The following is a 16,678-nucleotide window of genomic DNA, read 5'->3' as shown; positions in this document are numbered from 1 at the left end:
TAGCAGTACCAATCGGGCCATCCACTTGGAAGTTATGACGTTCGCCCTCTCAGGTCATCCCGTTCTACGTTATCATCGGCCGTCCCCTTCACGAGGCCCCCTGGTCCACCTCCGCTGAGCCTCTCCCCCTCCACCTTCTCCCTGACCTCCTCCTGCTCGACCCCAACATCCTCATCCTCCACGACCTGCACTCCCCATTTCTTGCAGATCCTCCTCGCCACCCCTTCCCCACTCCACCACGCGCCCGTCGTCGTCCCCAGCGCCACCACCGGCGCCGTGTGCTCGCCCGCCAACCACAGCCCACCCTTCCTCGGCCCCTTCTGGCCTACCTCTTGTTCTGGCTCTCCGCCCTTCTTCAGCTCCGACTCCTTCGTAAGCCCAACGCAGTCCCTCATAGCCTCGACATCCTCATCCCCCGCCTGCAACCCCACCTGGAAATTCGCGTACGACCCATTCCCCGCAAACTCGTCGTTCTGCCACTGCGTGACCAACATTCCCCTTTCTACGGGCCGACACCGGTCCCCGCCCTCTCTGTAGCCCGGCAGTTTCGCCAGCCAGGGCCGCGCAAAGTTCCACAACAGGCGATTGTACTCTGCGCCCTGGACCTCCAGGCCGCGCACGGACTTGACCAATGTGGTGGCGCAGGCGCCGTAGACGTAGAAGAGGAGGGTCGGCTGGGCGGCTGAGCCGGGGAGGTGTGCGAGGGAGACGAGATTCTGGTTCCATGTTGGTGGGGATTCGGTGGGGGGGATGGAGGGGTGATAGGAGGACGAGGGCGAGGGATGGTGGAAGTGCGTGAACAGGGCCAGTGGCCGTGTTGTTGGTGGATCCCTGGACTTGTCTGCTGAAGACCCGCTTACTGCATTGGGGGGACTCGTGATGGTTGATGGCGAAGCTTCTTCAAGCCAGAAGGCTTCAGGAAAGGAGATGTACAGCTTCTCGAGGCGTCCGTAGGAGATATTGTCAATGGCCGCATCTATCCGCTTCGGCAGGCGGGGGGTGAACGCGGTGCTCTTGTTGCGTTTCAACCATCCCAGCGGCGCCGTGCACACCACCTCATCGAAGGCACTCTGCTCGCCATTGCGCAGCGTCACCTTTACGCCTTGATCAGCCTCCAAAACTTCAATCCCGGTAGCCTCACTGTCGAACCTCACGATCCCCGCATCCAAGGCAGGCTTCGCCACCTCCCGGAGGATCTTCCGGTACGTGTCCGCTACGAAGACGTTGCCTCCATCAATGCACTCCTCCATCCAAAAGAACTTCAGGCTCTGCCTCTCAATGGGATCGCCCACGAACGGACCCCACATGTGCGTCTCGTTCAACACATCACGAAGCTTGATCTCACGGTCCGCCTCACTGCCTTCCCAGCCATGCGACAGCTTCGTGAAGCGCTCCTCGAACCACTCATAAAGGCTGCGCTCCGCAGGCACCGCATCACCGTGCTCATCGCTGAACCGGAACGCGTCCACGACGCCCTCCCACACCAGCCCGGCAGTTTCCGCCGCGCGGACCACGCTCATGCGTCGGCCCCTTTCATCGAAAATGTCGCAGCTTTCCTCCGGCTCCAGCGTTGAGGTTCCCGTCCGTTCTGCGAGCTTCGCGATGGGGTTACCCGCCACGCCGTGGATCCAGTTGGCGCCGAGGTCGACGAGGTGGTCGCCGACGAGGGTCTGCGCCAGACGGCCGCCGATGCGAGAACGGGCTTCGAAAATCGTGAGCGTGGCGGTCGGGGGCAAGGAACGGAGTAGCAAGGTCGCAAGGCGTAACGAGGCGATGCCGGCGCCAATAATGGCGATCGAGGGAGAGTTGCAGGCAGAGGCACCAGCAGAAGCGGCCAGGGCTGCTGTAACGTTTACGTCTTGAAAGGGCTGCGTGGAAGGTGCAGTTGATGTGGAAGTACTGGTGCTGTAGGATGTAGGTGAGCTGCCACCGCTGGGACTATGGTTTGTGATGGGTGTAGAGCTGGGACTCGAGCTGCCGAACGCCTGCCATCCCGGGCTAGCTGAAGGACCGGAGTTGAGTGCCGGACGCGGATGGACGTGCCACGGAGCAGCTTTCGCGAGGTCCTTTGCAATTCGAGACATATAAATCAAGATGGGGTACTAGTTGTGCCTTCTTGTATATCTGTAGGCCAAGCACAATCGGTTATTATCTCGGAAACCGGGGCAGATAGAGCCGTCTTGCTTGCAAGGCTAAGCAGGAATGTGATGGGAACGATCAGCAGCTTGTACACTGTCGAACCGCTCTCTAGCTGCTGACTGCGTGCCTTGGGCAGTTCTATCTGCACGCTAGGCAGGTGTATCTATGTCAGAATATACGACCGGTGGCTAGACGCAGCGGATGGTTGGAGAAAGGGTGGGGCTGGCGCCTGGATTTGGCGGGGTGTCGAGTTTCGAGACTTGGGTCGGGGTTAGCCTACCAAACATTGATAGAATTCAAGTAGAGTCAGAAGATGGGATCAGGCATATACTGTCGAGCATGCAAGGAGCTTGGATTGTGGCACCTGTATTCGTCACTAAAGGTGCTCTAGTAGCACCTGTGACCTCTTAAAGCCGCCTCGAGCTTTCTGGTTCGATGTCGTGCCTCTTATGCATCATCGGGTTTGTTCGATGGAGGTCCAGGCTCCTGTCTGTGAACAGACAGCTCCACTGGCGGCCTGGTGATAGAGCACATTGTGAACTCTAGCTTGCTCAACTTGCATTATCAGTTAACCTTTGTATCACTGATTCCGCCTCACTGTTGGTCTGTTGATCCGTTTGTCGCTTGAGTTGATGGCCACAAAGACACAGATCCGATCAATTGTTTGCCCCACCAAAATGCCGTTGGTAGAATCGAAAATAGGGTATCGCTATGCACAATGTACAAATCTGGTGTTGCGTATCTGTGACAGCTTGAGCTGCGTATGGTTGGACTTACTTCCAAGCACCTTGGCTCAGAGAGAGCAGGCCATGGACACAGTCGAGGTCAGCAGCAACCTTGGTGGGGGACTCCTCCGGCTGTGAAAGCTCTTCGTTCTCGCCAAGAACCGCGTGAGTGTTGGTACTAGGGCCTGAGCGACGGAGCTCGTGATACACATCAGTGGTACCCGGCTTCCAATTCTCCTTCTCGCTGTCGTCGGTGCGATCAACACGAGGCACAGAGCATGAAGTACGCTTCTTTGGGCCACCTCCGCTAGAGCTGGTTTGCAGGGTCGCAAGAGACGAGTGAGCCCGGGAGAGCTTGGCTTTCTTAGTGGTAGCCGACTGTGAGACGCGAGAATTGACCTTGGTTGGGACGGGACTCAGAGCAGTAGCAGCGCGCGATTTGCTACCAGCAGAGCGTATGAGGTTGATGGCACTCACAGCCGAACCCTTGCGCTCAGCCTCGGCATGCACAGAGAGGGGGTCATCAGGGCCATTATCGCAATAGAACTCCCAGGTGCGAGCATCTCGAGATCTACCGAAGTTGGCGCTCATATGACCGAGCTTCTTGGATGACGAAGGGTCACGGAAGGTTTGTCCATCCTCGAACATACTGATGGAGCGTGATAGCTTGACCTTCTTGTTGGAGTTTGATTCATTGACAGGCTTATGCCGAGGCTTGGGAGGCGATGGAGTTGGCGAGTTGGAGGTCTTGATCTTGACGGCGCCATCTGCGGTCATGGTCAAACGCATACTGGTGCTCCGCTTGAGTGGCTCCTTGATGTTGGGCGGACGGCTCTCGACCGAGACGGGAGCAGCGTGATCAGCCTCGGCCATCTCGTCGTGACCACGCTTGCGGCCACTGCTAGGGCTCGAAGCGACCAAGACCTTGCTCGATGCGGCTGACTTCTGAGTTGCAGTCTGAATGCTCGAGGGTGGGGTTTCGAGAAGTCTGGCATCCTGAGACGTGGGTGGCGCGACAGTATCGGCCGACGAAGCAGGCACATTGGACTCTTCGGGAGTGGGAGACGACAGGTTGTCGGTAATCGGAGAAGGAGTCGGAGCAGGGTGAGTATGAGTGGTAGAGTCGGAGGAAGTGGGAGTGGTAGTCGATACAGCGGACTTGTGGAAGTGAGCCTCGACTTCGTGCGACTGCAGGGGCTTGCAGCGACGACGATCGTTCTGGCGGCGATTCTGGAACCATATCTACGAACTGATCAGCATTGCACGGGTTTGCGCGAAGCAGAAGACCATACCTGCACCTCTTTCTCGTTGAGGTCGACCTTGGCGACGATGCAGGCTCTCTCGCTCTTGTCAGGCTTGGAATTCTTGAGATAGGCATCCTCGAGGATTTCGTGGTCGTGGGCACTGTATGTAAGTTAGTGCACACTCTGGAGTTTGCGATAGAAGGTGGGAGAGTACCTAGTCCGCTTGCGCTTAGACTTCTTCATGCTGGCGTTGTTATCGAGAAAGACGTGAGAAGTGCTGGCGACAGTGTCGGCTAACAGCGGAGTTCTCTCGTTCACAGCCATGGTGAGATCTTCTGGGACGTGTTTGTCTACCATGTGTGAGTGTTGGGGGGATGTGCGAGCGGAATGTAGTTTTGGGAAGCAATTACAAGTCAGTTGATATTGCGACGCGCTTTCCATTTCACGAGGGCGCGACTTCCCCACATCTTGATCTGCCAGGGCCATTTGCTTGGCAGGTTTGCACTTGCTCTCACCGCCTGCCTAATTAGTTCACTCCGCCGCATTGTAGAAAGACGTGACCCCAACATTCACACGGCTGTTCATTCACCTGCACTACCATCTCAGAGTTTGTTTGCTCAGAGACTGATCGGCCAACACACCGCCTAATGTCTTGCATAGAAACTGCTATCAGATCCATCTGCATCCGATCGCCTACCTTACGTTGCTCCCACTTGGTCAGGTGCGGACGAATGCTTACACCTTCAGCAGGATAACGACACGGCGCTAGGGCCATTAGTATTCCAGCATGATACAAAACTTCCTCAACGCTTCAGTAGTCTTTTGTGTTGCTTCTGCAGGTCGTCAAGCATGAGGACTACATTTTTGAAAAAGCCGTCCTACTGATCTACAGAGTCGACCGAAGTTGACCGAATTCTGGCTCCTTAGGCGCCAAACCGGTGTGCAAGCCGTGCCCATGTCACATGCCGTTTCAGCCTTGCACTTTGCCTTTGACACAAAAGGCCTCTTACCTGACTCGATCAAAATCAATGTTTACTCGTCTTAGCGAGACCACTGACAGCCGTTAGGAAGAAGGCGTTTTCGGTGCTTCCAGAACAGCCCTGCCAATCGGCGCTCCATCCCCTCTGGTTGGTTCATCCTGTGGCCAAGTAAGGTGCTTTCCAAGCGTCACAAAAGGTCACTACGATGCAAAAAAGAGTATTCGGACCTGGAGACCGGCACATGGAGCCTTACTATCGGTTTGAACCGGCCGCTCAACGCTGCTTAGTCGACTGCCGCCTTGAAGCCTGTGGAACCGATCCATGTCTCGTGGCTTCTCGTCAGTACCATTCGTCAGTTCGTGAATACCTCGCTCGGAATACCACTGCGGAAGGAATGATATCTTCAACTAGAGTGTTCTGCTGCAGCAACGGGCGGATACTGTTGTGCTCATACGTTCTACCGCTACTGCTTTGCGTCGACATGGACACATGGTTCAGGCCACCATGTTGTGGCAAGAGTGATGGAGTTTATGCCGTGAGTAAACGGGTTCATCTGCTGTCCTGGCAAATATCTTGGCTACAAGTCTTCCGCAGCTACAAGTTTTGCTCTATGTGTTTTGTCTTCTCTTTCTGCGCTGTATTAACACCATTTCCCGGATCATGATCAAGATTGCGATTGTGGGAACCAACGGGCTCGCCCAGCTGCTGGTAAGTGTTCCATCCGAGACCACCCCACGTGTCCTGACCTCTGGGCAGGCCCACTACATCGAGACGACGACCTCGCACCAATTCGTGATATTCTCCAGAAGAGTATGTGTTGAGATAGAAACCGATGATCTGCGGCACTGACATATTGCAAGCCTGTTTCAGGTTTGACCAATAAAGGGTGGCAGGTTGTAGTGGTGAACTACTCGAGCACCACCGACCTCTCGTTCAAGCTGGCAGGTGTCGATACGGTAGTATCCACGGTGTCAGGAGATGCTCAGCTTCGGCTGATCGAAGCAGCGGCCACAGCTCGGGTTCGTCGCTTCGTCCCTGCTGAGTTTGGTGGGCCCCCTGCTCTCCGATCCGCGGACGACATACTGGATAATGAGCGTCGCCGTGCGCTTCACCGACTCGCTCAATTGGAATCGACGGGAATGCGATTCTGCGTCTTTACCTGTGGTATTTTCTACGAGAGATTTGCACCTGGAGGACTGGGTCAATCTCAGCTTGGGGCCAGCAGTGGTGTCGCTACAGAAGGATCGTACATGGTAGACTTCCGACGCCTTGTTGCGAGACTGCCTTACAATTCCTCAGATGGGAGCCCAGCAAAGGTGAGCATGATCTCCCTACGGGACCTGGCTCACTTCGTGGTTGCCTCCTTCGCTTTGACTTCGTGGCCACGAGAATTCCGAGTCAGGGGCGACAGGATGAGCGTACGAGACCTCGTAGCAACAGCAGAATCCATCCGAGGTAGTACTGTCCTTTGCCTCCAGTGATACGCGGTTCATGCTAACTTGCTGGACAGGTCGCAGCTTTGATGTGCAAAGGTACTCTCGCTCCGCCTTGAGGGACGCTGAAGCACATGCCAGGACCGCTCGAGACAAGCCACGCGAGCTGCAGCTGCATCAGCTCATCATCACCGCCGAAGGTCACTATGACTTCGCCCAATCTACCGACAACAACCTCAACAGCAGGGTCAATCTTGAACCTGAACGATTCCGGGCCTACCTGACTCGGGCTTGGTCCAACACCCACTGAATATAGTAACAACAACCAGTCAATTTGACTGCATTTACCGAAAGATCAGGTTCACAACAAAAAGCAACGTGAAGCTACAGAAGATGGTGGCAAAGTGACGAACACAGATTGGCCAGCTAGGCCAAAATTGTGTAACTCGTATAGGGGCGAGGCTGACTTCCCCTTTCCATGCCGACATGCACGCTGTATCCTTGATGATTTCAGGGCCAAGTACAGTCCAAGTCACCTAACCACACTGACCTCAACATCGCTGGCTTCACGCCGAGACATGGCCCGCCCTCCGCCATCATGCATATCGGTATTAGCTACGCCATACCTTGCACAATTCGTTGGGCATGACTGAGCCCTTGCCCGGGCATTGTTAAGCCCGGACTTTGTCGGCTGGCTTCGGGGGTGGTATCTCCTTCCCAGATGTTTCGCGACCGAGATTGGTAGGAGTGCCGGTATTTATTACAAAGCTGCCCCATGGAGCCCCACTTTTCCTTTGCTCTGCTCAGCCGGCAACAACAGCCGGGATAAATACATCATGGACAGAGTCCCTTGCACATCTCTCATGCTGCTAGCTTAGACGTTGTCACACATCACAAGTAATATCCGTGGCCCAACCAAAGTTATTTCCCATACTTTCATTTCCAACCTGGCTTTGTCCCGTGCTCTACCTCGGCTGTCACGGCAAGTAAGAACTATGGCGTCTACTTCTATCCCATCAACCATGAAAGCGGTGACGATTCAGGGCAAGACCGCCCGGGTGGTCCTTGATCGACCTGTCCCAACTCCTCGCCCGGACCAGCTGCTCGTCAAAGTGAAGGCCGCTGCTCTCGTAAGTACCCCGCTTATTGCTCAGGAAGGAAGGCCTCGACAACTAACGTCGACAGAACCCCACCGATTGGAAACACATCTTCCGTGGAATGGCGAGCGATGGAGGCTTGTCTGGTTGCGATTATGCTGGCGTGGTGGTGAAGGTCGGTGACCAGGTCACAAAGTCATTCAAGGAAGGCGACAGGGTTGCTGGAGTCGCTCACGGCGCCAACGCCAGCAATATCAATGATGGAGTGTTCGCTGAATACGCCGTTGTAAAGGGCGACGTCCAGGTTCACATCCCCGATTCGCTTTCGTTCGAGTCCGCCTCGACGTTTCCATTGGGAGTTTCAACGTAAGTGGCCCCGGAATCCTGGTGGCGTCTGGTCCCAAGGCTGACACTACTATAGGGTCAACCAGGGACTGTATCAGAAAGCGCTAGGCCTGAATTTGCCCACCAATCCAACAGCCAAAAATGAGTATGTCTTGATCTACGGTGGGTCCTCTGCTACTGGCTCTCTGGCCATCCAATTTGCAAAGCTCTCTGGCTATAAGGTCATCACGACCTGCTCGCCACGCAACTTCTCGTTCGTCGAGTCCCTCGGAGCAGAGAAAGCCTTTGACTATAATTCACCCACCTGTGGCAAAGACATCAACGCCTACACCAACAACGCTTTGCAATACGCCTGGGACACGATTTCCTTGGAGCAGTCGGCCAAAATCTGCGCCGAGGCTTTGTCGAGTGAGCCCCAGGACGCCAAATTTGGCTCCATTCTCCCAGTCAAGTTACCAAGAGACGACGTCAAAGAGACGGTGACACTCATGTACACTATCTTCAACGAGGAATTCGTCAAAGGAGGCCGGACAACGCCCGCTAGCCCCGACGATTTCGAGTCAGCGAAGAATATCTTCAACATCACAGAGAAACTACTTGCGGACAGCAAACTCAAGCCCCATCCCGAAAGCGTGGGATCTGATGGGCTGAAGGGCGTGCTGCAAGGCATGCTGGATCTGAAGAACGACAAGGTCAGTGGGAAGAAGCTGGTCTATCGCCCCGAGGAGACTCCCGACACCGAGGCTAGCCAGAGCTACGAGTAAGCTGCTGCTCTCAGGACATTGCGTAAGACCATGTAGGGCCATTCATGCAGGGCCATCGACAACCCATAGCTCAACATGACGAGTGCTTCTGTCAATGAAGTCTTGCAGGCATGATTGACAAATATATACAATAGTCAGCTCATGCTACAGCAAGTGCCTTGTTCCGCGTCGTTGACGATGTACGATCCCACTATTGCCATTCTGTCCTCGGCCGGAAAGGTCCTATCAAGCATCATCAAGTAGAGAGAGCTTAGCAAACCTCGGTTTGGACTGCCACTACCTAACCGTGACGTCGTACTAACTAAAATCGGCTCAGTCAGGTACCCGACCGGGAAGGAACAGTGATCCGTCCGCACGTGGGGCGATTCGGGCGTAAACGTCACAGCACGGGAACCCAATCCAACAATTTCCAGCCCTACTCAGCGGCCGACATCTATACCTCTCTTGCTATGGAATTTGACGTCTGCTGAACGCTCTCTGCTTGCGGCGCTCGCGCACCATGAGCGCTGCTCGTATCTTCCTCTCGCGGCGTTTCCAGGCCGGCGCACTAGCTCTCGCCGCTGGTGCGGTAGCTCCGCGATGCACGATCTACCACGATGGCCCGGCTCCGAGCCCTACGTATGCCGCAAATGATGCCACCTTGATCGGGCACGCCCGCCGAGTACATAGTAAATTCCCCCAGCAAGAAAACAAGTCCAAGGACGACGCGAAACGAGGCGATGCAGAGCTCATTGAGCAAACAACCGACCATGACGTGTACCACCCCGGCTTCGAGCTCGACGACGATGCTTCTTGGGCACAGTTTTCGCGTAATTTCGACACTCTCATCGAGGGCATCACACGTATAGAATGGGGCGGTTTTGGAGATAAATTGGCGGATTTCATGGTGCCCGCTTGGGCCAGACATGTTCCCGAATTGATTCAGAAGCTGCAATTCGAGCTGACCATGAAGCCGGGCACACTTGCGGATGAGATCTGGCAGGAAGCACATAACCCGAGTATCAATCCAGAAATCATGTGGGATGCGCGCGTTCGTATAGGAGACAGCCTAGGCCACGATGAGGTGCTATTCAGAGAACGGAGGAAGCAATACATGGCCAAGGCATTCGCCCGCTACCTGGGCATAAGTGAGAAGGAGGTAGAGCCCGAGGACATTCCGACCATTGCCATGTGTGGCAGTGGTGGTGGACTCAGAGCCCTGGTGGCCGGAACGAGCAGCTACTATTCAGCGCAGCAGGCGGGCTTGTTCGATATTGTCACTTATACGGCCGGCGTATCTGGGAGCTGCTGGCTACAGACATTATTTTACTCGAGCTTGGGAAAACAGAATCACGCGACAATGCTGCGCCATATAAAATCGCGTGTCGGCACACATATTGCCTTTCCGCCTCCGGCCCTGAAGCTTGCCACGAGCGCACCCACAAACAAGTTCATTCTCAGTGGCTTCATCGAGAAGTTGAAGGGCGACCCTACTGCAACCTTCGGCCTCGTCGACATCTATAGCCTCCTACTCGGCTTGCGATTGCTGGTGCCGCATGGAGATCTCGATGTTCATCCAGAAGACCTGAAGCTCTCAAACCAACGTACGTTCATTGAGCACGGCCAGCTACCAATGCCCATCTACAGTGCAGTGAGACATGAGATCCCAATTGATGCCGAAGAGAAGGAACAATCTCGCAGCAATCCTGCTCTTCAGGAGAAACTCAAGGAAAAGGTCAAGAAGGAAGCATGGTTTCAATGGATTGAGATGACTCCATGGGAGGTCGGTTGCGAAGAGTTCGGAGCATGGATTCCCACGTGGTCGCTTGGACGTCCATTCAACCAGGGACGTAACCAGCTCCTCGATACTGGCAACGCTGTACCCGAATACCGTGTATCTTTACTCCTCGGAATTTGGGGTAGTGCCTTTACCGCTACTCTAGCGCATTACTACAAGGAGATCAAACCCATCCTGACTGGTATTACCGGATTCGCAGGTCTGGACGAGATTTTGGAGGAGAAGAACGACGACCTGGTCAAAATCCACCCCATCGAGCCCGCCACCATCCCGAACTGGGCGTATGGCTTGAAAGGCCAATTACCTGACACATGTCCCGAGTCAGTCTACAAGTCCGATCACTTGCAACTGATGGATGCTGGCATGTCCAACAATCTGCCCATCTATCCTCTCCTTCGGCAGGGCCGTGACGTCGACGTTCTCATTGCTTTCGACGCCTCCGCCGATATCCAGAAAGAAAATTGGCTTTCGGTCGTTGATGGCTATGCCAAACAGCGTGGCATCAAGTCCTGGCCTGTAGGCACGGGCTGGCCCAAGCAGTCATCGCAACCCGAAGAAAACGCCGCCGCGCTGACTGAAGCTCAAGCGTCCAGCCCCAAGGACGCCTCTGAAAAGCTGGAGGATGCGAAATCGGCCGAACAGCAGATCCCGGCTGAGACCGCCAAAGAAAAGGAGGTAGAGACTGTCTCGAGGATCTCTGAGACCGGCGCCTCTTCCACGCTGACAACTTGCAATATTTGGGTCGGAAGCAAAGCTGAGCGCTCGTCTCCCGATGAGCCGCCGCCTTCCAAGCGCCTTGCGTGGGACAATTCCGAGGACAGCACTTTTCACCTCATGCAGCCTGATGCCGGCATCACTGTAATCTATTTTCCACTACTGCCTAACAAAAAGGTTCCTGGCGTCGACCCCGATAAGACCGACTATATGAGCACTTGGAACTTTGTAAGTCTTGCTCTCAGGGAGCCTCTCCTTGCTTTTGCTGACACTTGTAGATCTATGAGCCACAACAGCTAGACAAAGTCGTCGAGTTGGCGAAGACAAACTTTGACGAAGGTGCCGAGATGACAAAGCAGACGATTCGAGCTGTGTACGAGAGGAAAAGGCAGGAGAGGCTGGAGAGGAAGAAAGCCGAGGCGCTCAAGGGCCTTAGAAAGAAGCTGAAAGAACATGGCGGCCGAGATGCTTTTGGCTGAACCGACCCCAAGCACTGACATGAGCCTGGACTGGCTTGTGCGTTTGCTGATCGACGCGTGCCACCCGTCCGCAGGTGCAGTGGCGGCGGCTGACGAGGCCCGCGCATACCTCTCCATGAGCTCTGTTGTGAAGAGCATCGCTTTGCGATGATAGCGACGGATTTATAGTGGAGAAGGGCCGCCACGGTCATGTATATATGACTGAGTGCATACTTAAGGACGACTGAGGTGCTAGATATGGTAACTCAGTACTCCAAGCCGACGATCCCGGTGCCCGGCAGGCTCTTAAATCCCCGCGCCGATTCCAGTATCCCTATCTGTTGCGTGGAAGAATAATCTAGAATCACACGTACCCTGTCGAATATTGCTATAGGCATCGCAGGGGACGAATGGATGGAAGGAAGACAGCACTGCTGCTTGAGAGCACTGCTGTAGCTAAGTACGAGAGCAATTGAACGAAGCACGGGGAAAGAAAACCAAGCTGCTGCGTTCCCATCTGCATAGCAATAGCCAATGCCCACCTCCTCCATTCCGACATGACTTCGTTGCGTAGTGCATACCTTACCTACACATAACACTACACACGATCCCCTTCACAACCCCGCCAACACCGCACTCAACTCCCCTTTGCTATACTTGACACACTTCCCCTTCCCCTTATCCACCTCGCGATACCGATCCCAAAACCTCGCGTACAGCGGCTCGATCATGGCGGTGACCTCGCGAGCCATGGCCCCCTTCACCTCCTTCTCCATGTACATGCTCTTGTGGCGGGCGACGAGCTCCTCAAAGCTGGCGTTGAAGGCCTTGAATTTTTCCTTGATCTTGTCTTTGTCTTTGGAGTTTAGGCTCTTGACGATCTGCGTGCTGTCGAGGGCGCCGCTGTTGCGCGTGTTGGGCCCGCCGGCTTTGCCACCCGCGGACGACGAGGTGCTGATGGTGTCGAGGAGGTGCGCGGAGGGTTCGCGCCACGCCGAGAGGTACAGGCTCGCGGCGGTCTTGCGGTAGCCGTCGAGCTTGGTGGAGTGCGGGGTGATGGAGAGGTAGCGCGCGAGGTCCGGGTGCGTGGTGATGGCGCGGGAGAGGAGGGCGGTGCAGTTGAGGAGAAAGATGCCTTGGAGGGGCTTGGAGCGGTGGAGGGTGGTGGCGCGCGAGACGAGGGGGTCGAGGAGCGCGGTGAGCACGTCGAGGAGGTAGTGTGAGAGTAGAGTGGGGTTCTCGGTCGAGGGGGTGAGTTCGAGCGAGAGGGTTGACGGGGAGGCGCCGGTGCTGGTGTTGGATCGCCAGCCGCCGTCGCCGAGGGAGGACAGGAGCGTGAGGACGGGGCGGTCGAAGGTGGAGAAGGCTTGTAGGCGGAGGCAGGTTTGATTGACGAAGGCAATGGGGCTGCCGTCTGGTGGTAGTGATGGGGTGGCTTCGGCGCTCGAGCGCGTTTGGGTCAAGATCTCACTGAGCGAGGAGCGCGCGACGTCGCGGATGGGGCGCAAGGCATCGGAGAATTGTGGGCGTAAGGCATTGGTGCGAGACTCTAGGCGGTAGGAGAGGGGAGTGATGAGTTCGAGGATCTCGTACGATAGGAAGCAGTCGGTGAGCAGACGGGATTTGATGTGCCGATTAAGGTCGGTGAGCGTGCGAGAAAAGGTCGCCAGTGCTGGCGCGCAGGTCTGAGAGAGCATCCGAGGGGACTCGTTGCGGAAGATGCGTGAAGTGTTCTCGTGCTCGGCGAGAATCATGCCCTCCAATCCTTGAGCATAGGCGGAGATGCCGCTGTCGCCCTGTTTGTAGACCTTTGAGTCGTCCTTCTTCACCTTCACGGTCGATATACTCCCAGTCGCGAGGTTTTGCAGAGACTTGTTCAAATATTCGCCTCTGATCTCTGCATAGAACTTGGCCGCAACGTCCTCATCCCTCTGGCCCAGTTTCGCCGCCTGAGCGCTCGCACTAGCAATCGCGCCCGCAACTTGGCCCAGCATCTGCACCCTCTCCTGCGGAATAGTCGGAAACGGTAGATTCTTGGTAATGTAATGTAGCGGTTCCACAGTCGTCACGTCCTCCTGCAGCATGCCCCTGTACAAATCCTGCAGCTGATTTACGCCCGTGGTCAGCAGCCCATGGTACTCGCTGATGGCAGCCTGATTCGACCTCAGGTTCGTACTGGCCATATCGCCCAGTGCCTTATCCACGCGTTTTAACGCGCTCAGATACTGAGGCAGTCCACTAGCCTTGGGCCCCGCGCGGATGATCGTTTCCTCCTGACCGCGCGTGTCCAACGGCTGGCGGAGGCGCTCGATGGCTTCATTGACCCGGTCAATGTTCCGGCTTGTCGTTTGCAGCTGCTGTGTATTCGAGTAAATGGGCCCGATGGCATCGCGGACGATCTTTCCGCTCGAGTCCAGCCGATTGAGGCTTGAGGCTATGCGTTTCGTGAGGTCCTTGGTCTTGGTGAGAGACGCGAGGAGGACCTCCACTTCTGCCGACTCCTCGGCGAAGGCGGCGTTTTTGGGCCCTGCCATCGCACCTACATCTGCTACCAAGGTGGTGCGGAAGGGTCGGTATAACTCTGCGAGCAAAGCTCGCCAAAATTGTGAAAGAAGAAAGAAAGGGAGGTCGTTGACCTTGAACTCCGGTATGAAGCAGCGATCGTTCCAGATTGGCCAGATTCATTCCTGGCGAGGCTGCACGAGGCTGAAATATGGATACCAGATGACCATGGCCAATGACGGTACGGGGTTGGAATGCACGAGAAGAGGGCCCTAGGTGGTTTTGAAGAACCTATAGTGTCTGTACAGTGTTTCTGTTTGGTGAAAGTGCCCGAACTGGTGGCAACATGAGAGTAACACGACGTCTTCTTGAGCCTACACCGACCGCGTGCCCCGAGATTTTGCTTGACTTGGGCTTTCCGTCTCGATGCAGGCAGAAGAATAACACCGCTTCGCTTCACACCGGCGCAACTTCCACTAACTCGAGATTCTGAATAGGGAGCTAAGGTAGGCGTGCTTCTGCTTCATGTTCGTAGGCCGTACTCGGACACCACGGCCTTCTCCTCTCTCTCCCTTTCCGGATTAATCATGAACCGTACTGTCCCCTCCCTTCCCCTGTCACCTACGCGCTGCCTGATACCCTGCTGCGGCCCTCTCTCACTCGGCGTCTGGTGTGTGCTTGCTGCTGTGGCAGCTGTACTGCCACTGCCGCCCGTGCCCGGTACGCTCAGGTTGCCCGGACTGATATCCTTTGGGCTTGTGTTTTTGCTACTTCGACCACTGTTCCCACCATTGGCCATGTTTCCGTTTGGGCCACGTCCATAGCCGCCATCCTCAGGACCTCGTGGCTGCGTGGATTCGTGGTACTCGGTATAGCGCGGCAGACGTCGGCGGGCGCTCTCTTCGTTTAGTGGTATGCGCACATTGAGAAACGCGTCCAACGGCAGTGTTGGGCCCAATGCCGTCGATTTTTGATGAGAGGTGTATACATCCAACAGGTCAAGGAGAGTCTCCACAACCATTTCTCTGCGGACACCCCAGCGCTTGTATCTTCTCTCCGTGTCTTGCTGCTTGGCGTCGGTCCATGAACCGTGCATTCGCTCGGCCAACTCCAGGCAAGAGAACGCCATGGCGGCAGCACCCATCTTGAGTGGTGCGAGTGTGCGGTAGAGGTCAAGACTAATCTTCCACGCTGTATTGCTGATGTCGTCTAATTTCTCGCGGCCGGTGGCTTTCAGTAACTTGACAAGCAGTGGCTGCGGATGTCGGGAGCGAAAATCGAAGCCGCTAGCCTCTAGCATTAGACGTTCAGTCCCCACTATAGCGCGTGAAGGGGCGTCAAATGAAGGATCATCGGGGGAGAGATGGTCAGAGCGCGAGGGAGCTCTAGCATTGTGGGCAGCGCAGAGTATGTCGCGCGACTTCTTGAGTGTATCTTCGATCTTGCAGGCTGTGAATAGCGCAGCTGCTGCAGCGTCCTGAGCACAAAGTCTACGTTAGCAATCATGCTCGAAGATCGACATACCAATATAAGGGTTGTGGTGGACATATCTGGGTCACTTACCACGAACGCGTACTCATTATCGCCGTGGAACAAACGGAATTTATGGTAGTAGACGCAGGCTGTGTCATATGTCTTCACTGGTCTAACAAGCATTAGTAACTGCTGCATTTTGTGCGTTCTTCCAATACCCACAACCGAAGCGCCTTTCTCGTCTGGTCGATCCATTGCACTCCCGCTAGCCTCAGCGCATCTTCCCTCGCGGGCGTGACACCGATTTTCCGTAATCTTTCATCAATCGTCTGTTGGAAGATATACGCATCTGCAATTTGCACATGATTTGGAAGTCTCCTCGTTCTCTGGCCGTGGGTAGCTGCTGGTCCAGTTGGGATGGGCGCAGCCCCGTTGGCAGCCATCTGCTGAAAAAGATTCTGCAGGGGATGCTGTCTTGGCGGAGACTTCGGTGCGAGGTCTGGATCAGGCTCGGATGCAGACTCAAAGGGTGGCACAGCGTCCTTATATGGTCGAGGTTCAGAGTCGAGTCGGGTCTCAGGCGTTAGTGATTTCAGGCGGTCGCGAAGACGATTGCGGGCATCGCTGATGCGAATGGCATTAACATCCGGCTCATCTACACCAAGAGATGGATTAGATGGGTCGTACTCGGCGCTGCCGCCACGCCGAAACGGCTGGACGTCGATAAGATTGGGATTGTCGCGATTGCTGGAGCGCCCTCTGCCTCGACCTCGATTTGCTCGACCACGGATGGAGATGCCTCCACGGTTTTGATCAGGCGGAATCAGGGACGGTTGCGGACGTCGAGTTGGCGCCTGAGAACGGCGGGGCTGGCTATAGTTATAGGGTGGAGAGACTGGTATAGAATGGCCCCAAGTATAGTATGATGAGGGCGAGAAGTTGATGTTTCTGGGATCGTCGTCCATCGCCGAGACTGGAGATGCTGGAGTCTTGGCGACAAGGGTGTATGCTCGTAGTTGTGGGTCTG

At 55.5% G+C, this 16,678-nt stretch overlaps 7 protein-coding genes across 7 annotated transcripts; 3 read left to right on the top strand and 4 right to left on the bottom strand.

Annotated features, from left to right (window-relative positions):
• Window positions 1-32: 32 nt before the first annotated feature.
• HMPREF1541_02812 (uncharacterized protein) lies at window positions 33-2,084 on the bottom strand (the record flags this gene model as incomplete). The annotated part of the gene is made up of 1 exon (XM_008717167.1): window positions 33-2,084. The coding sequence occupies one exon, from the start codon at window positions 2,082-2,084 to the stop codon at window positions 33-35; it is 2,052 nt and encodes a 683-aa protein (XP_008715389.1).
• Window positions 2,085-2,912: 828 nt separating this feature from the next.
• HMPREF1541_02811 (uncharacterized protein) lies at window positions 2,913-4,432 on the bottom strand (the record flags this gene model as incomplete). The annotated part of the gene is made up of 3 exons (XM_008717166.1): window positions 2,913-4,106; window positions 4,157-4,268; window positions 4,323-4,432. 3 exons carry the CDS (start codon window positions 4,430-4,432, stop codon window positions 2,913-2,915), a joined length of 1,416 nt encoding a protein of 471 aa, XP_008715388.1.
• Window positions 4,433-5,748: 1,316 nt separating this feature from the next.
• HMPREF1541_02810 (uncharacterized protein) lies at window positions 5,749-6,831 on the top strand (the record flags this gene model as incomplete). The annotated part of the gene is made up of 4 exons (XM_008717165.1): window positions 5,749-5,796; window positions 5,845-5,898; window positions 5,949-6,546; window positions 6,599-6,831. The coding sequence occupies 4 exons, from the start codon at window positions 5,749-5,751 to the stop codon at window positions 6,829-6,831; spliced, it is 933 nt and encodes a 310-aa protein (XP_008715387.1).
• Window positions 6,832-7,543: 712 nt separating this feature from the next.
• On the top strand, window positions 7,544-8,727 carry HMPREF1541_02809 (uncharacterized protein; the record flags this gene model as incomplete). The annotated part of the gene is made up of 3 exons (XM_008717164.1): window positions 7,544-7,651; window positions 7,707-7,984; window positions 8,040-8,727. 3 exons carry the CDS (start codon window positions 7,544-7,546, stop codon window positions 8,725-8,727), a joined length of 1,074 nt encoding a protein of 357 aa, XP_008715386.1.
• Window positions 8,728-9,226: 499 nt separating this feature from the next.
• On the top strand, window positions 9,227-11,697 carry HMPREF1541_02808 (uncharacterized protein; the record flags this gene model as incomplete). The annotated part of the gene is made up of 2 exons (XM_008717163.1): window positions 9,227-11,446; window positions 11,497-11,697. The coding sequence occupies 2 exons, from the start codon at window positions 9,227-9,229 to the stop codon at window positions 11,695-11,697; spliced, it is 2,421 nt and encodes an 806-aa protein (XP_008715385.1).
• A 593-nt stretch (window positions 11,698-12,290) lies between these two features.
• HMPREF1541_02807 (uncharacterized protein) lies at window positions 12,291-14,210 on the bottom strand (the record flags this gene model as incomplete). Its single annotated transcript, XM_008717162.1, has 1 exon — window positions 12,291-14,210. The coding sequence occupies one exon, from the start codon at window positions 14,208-14,210 to the stop codon at window positions 12,291-12,293; it is 1,920 nt and encodes a 639-aa protein (XP_008715384.1).
• Window positions 14,211-14,701: 491 nt separating this feature from the next.
• HMPREF1541_02806 (uncharacterized protein) lies at window positions 14,702-16,616 on the bottom strand (the record flags this gene model as incomplete). The annotated part of the gene is made up of 3 exons (XM_008717161.1): window positions 14,702-15,655; window positions 15,742-15,823; window positions 15,874-16,616. 3 exons carry the CDS (start codon window positions 16,614-16,616, stop codon window positions 14,702-14,704), a joined length of 1,779 nt encoding a protein of 592 aa, XP_008715383.1.
• Between the last annotated feature and the right edge of the window lie 62 nt (window positions 16,617-16,678).

The sequence above is a fragment of the Cyphellophora europaea genome (genome assembly GCF_000365145.1).
Source record: "Cyphellophora europaea CBS 101466 unplaced genomic scaffold supercont1.2, whole genome shotgun sequence".
Lineage (NCBI taxonomy): Eukaryota > Fungi > Ascomycota > Eurotiomycetes > Chaetothyriales > Cyphellophoraceae > Cyphellophora > Cyphellophora europaea.
Note: the sequence above shows the minus strand (reverse complement) of the source record. Positions and strands in the feature narration are given on the sequence as shown.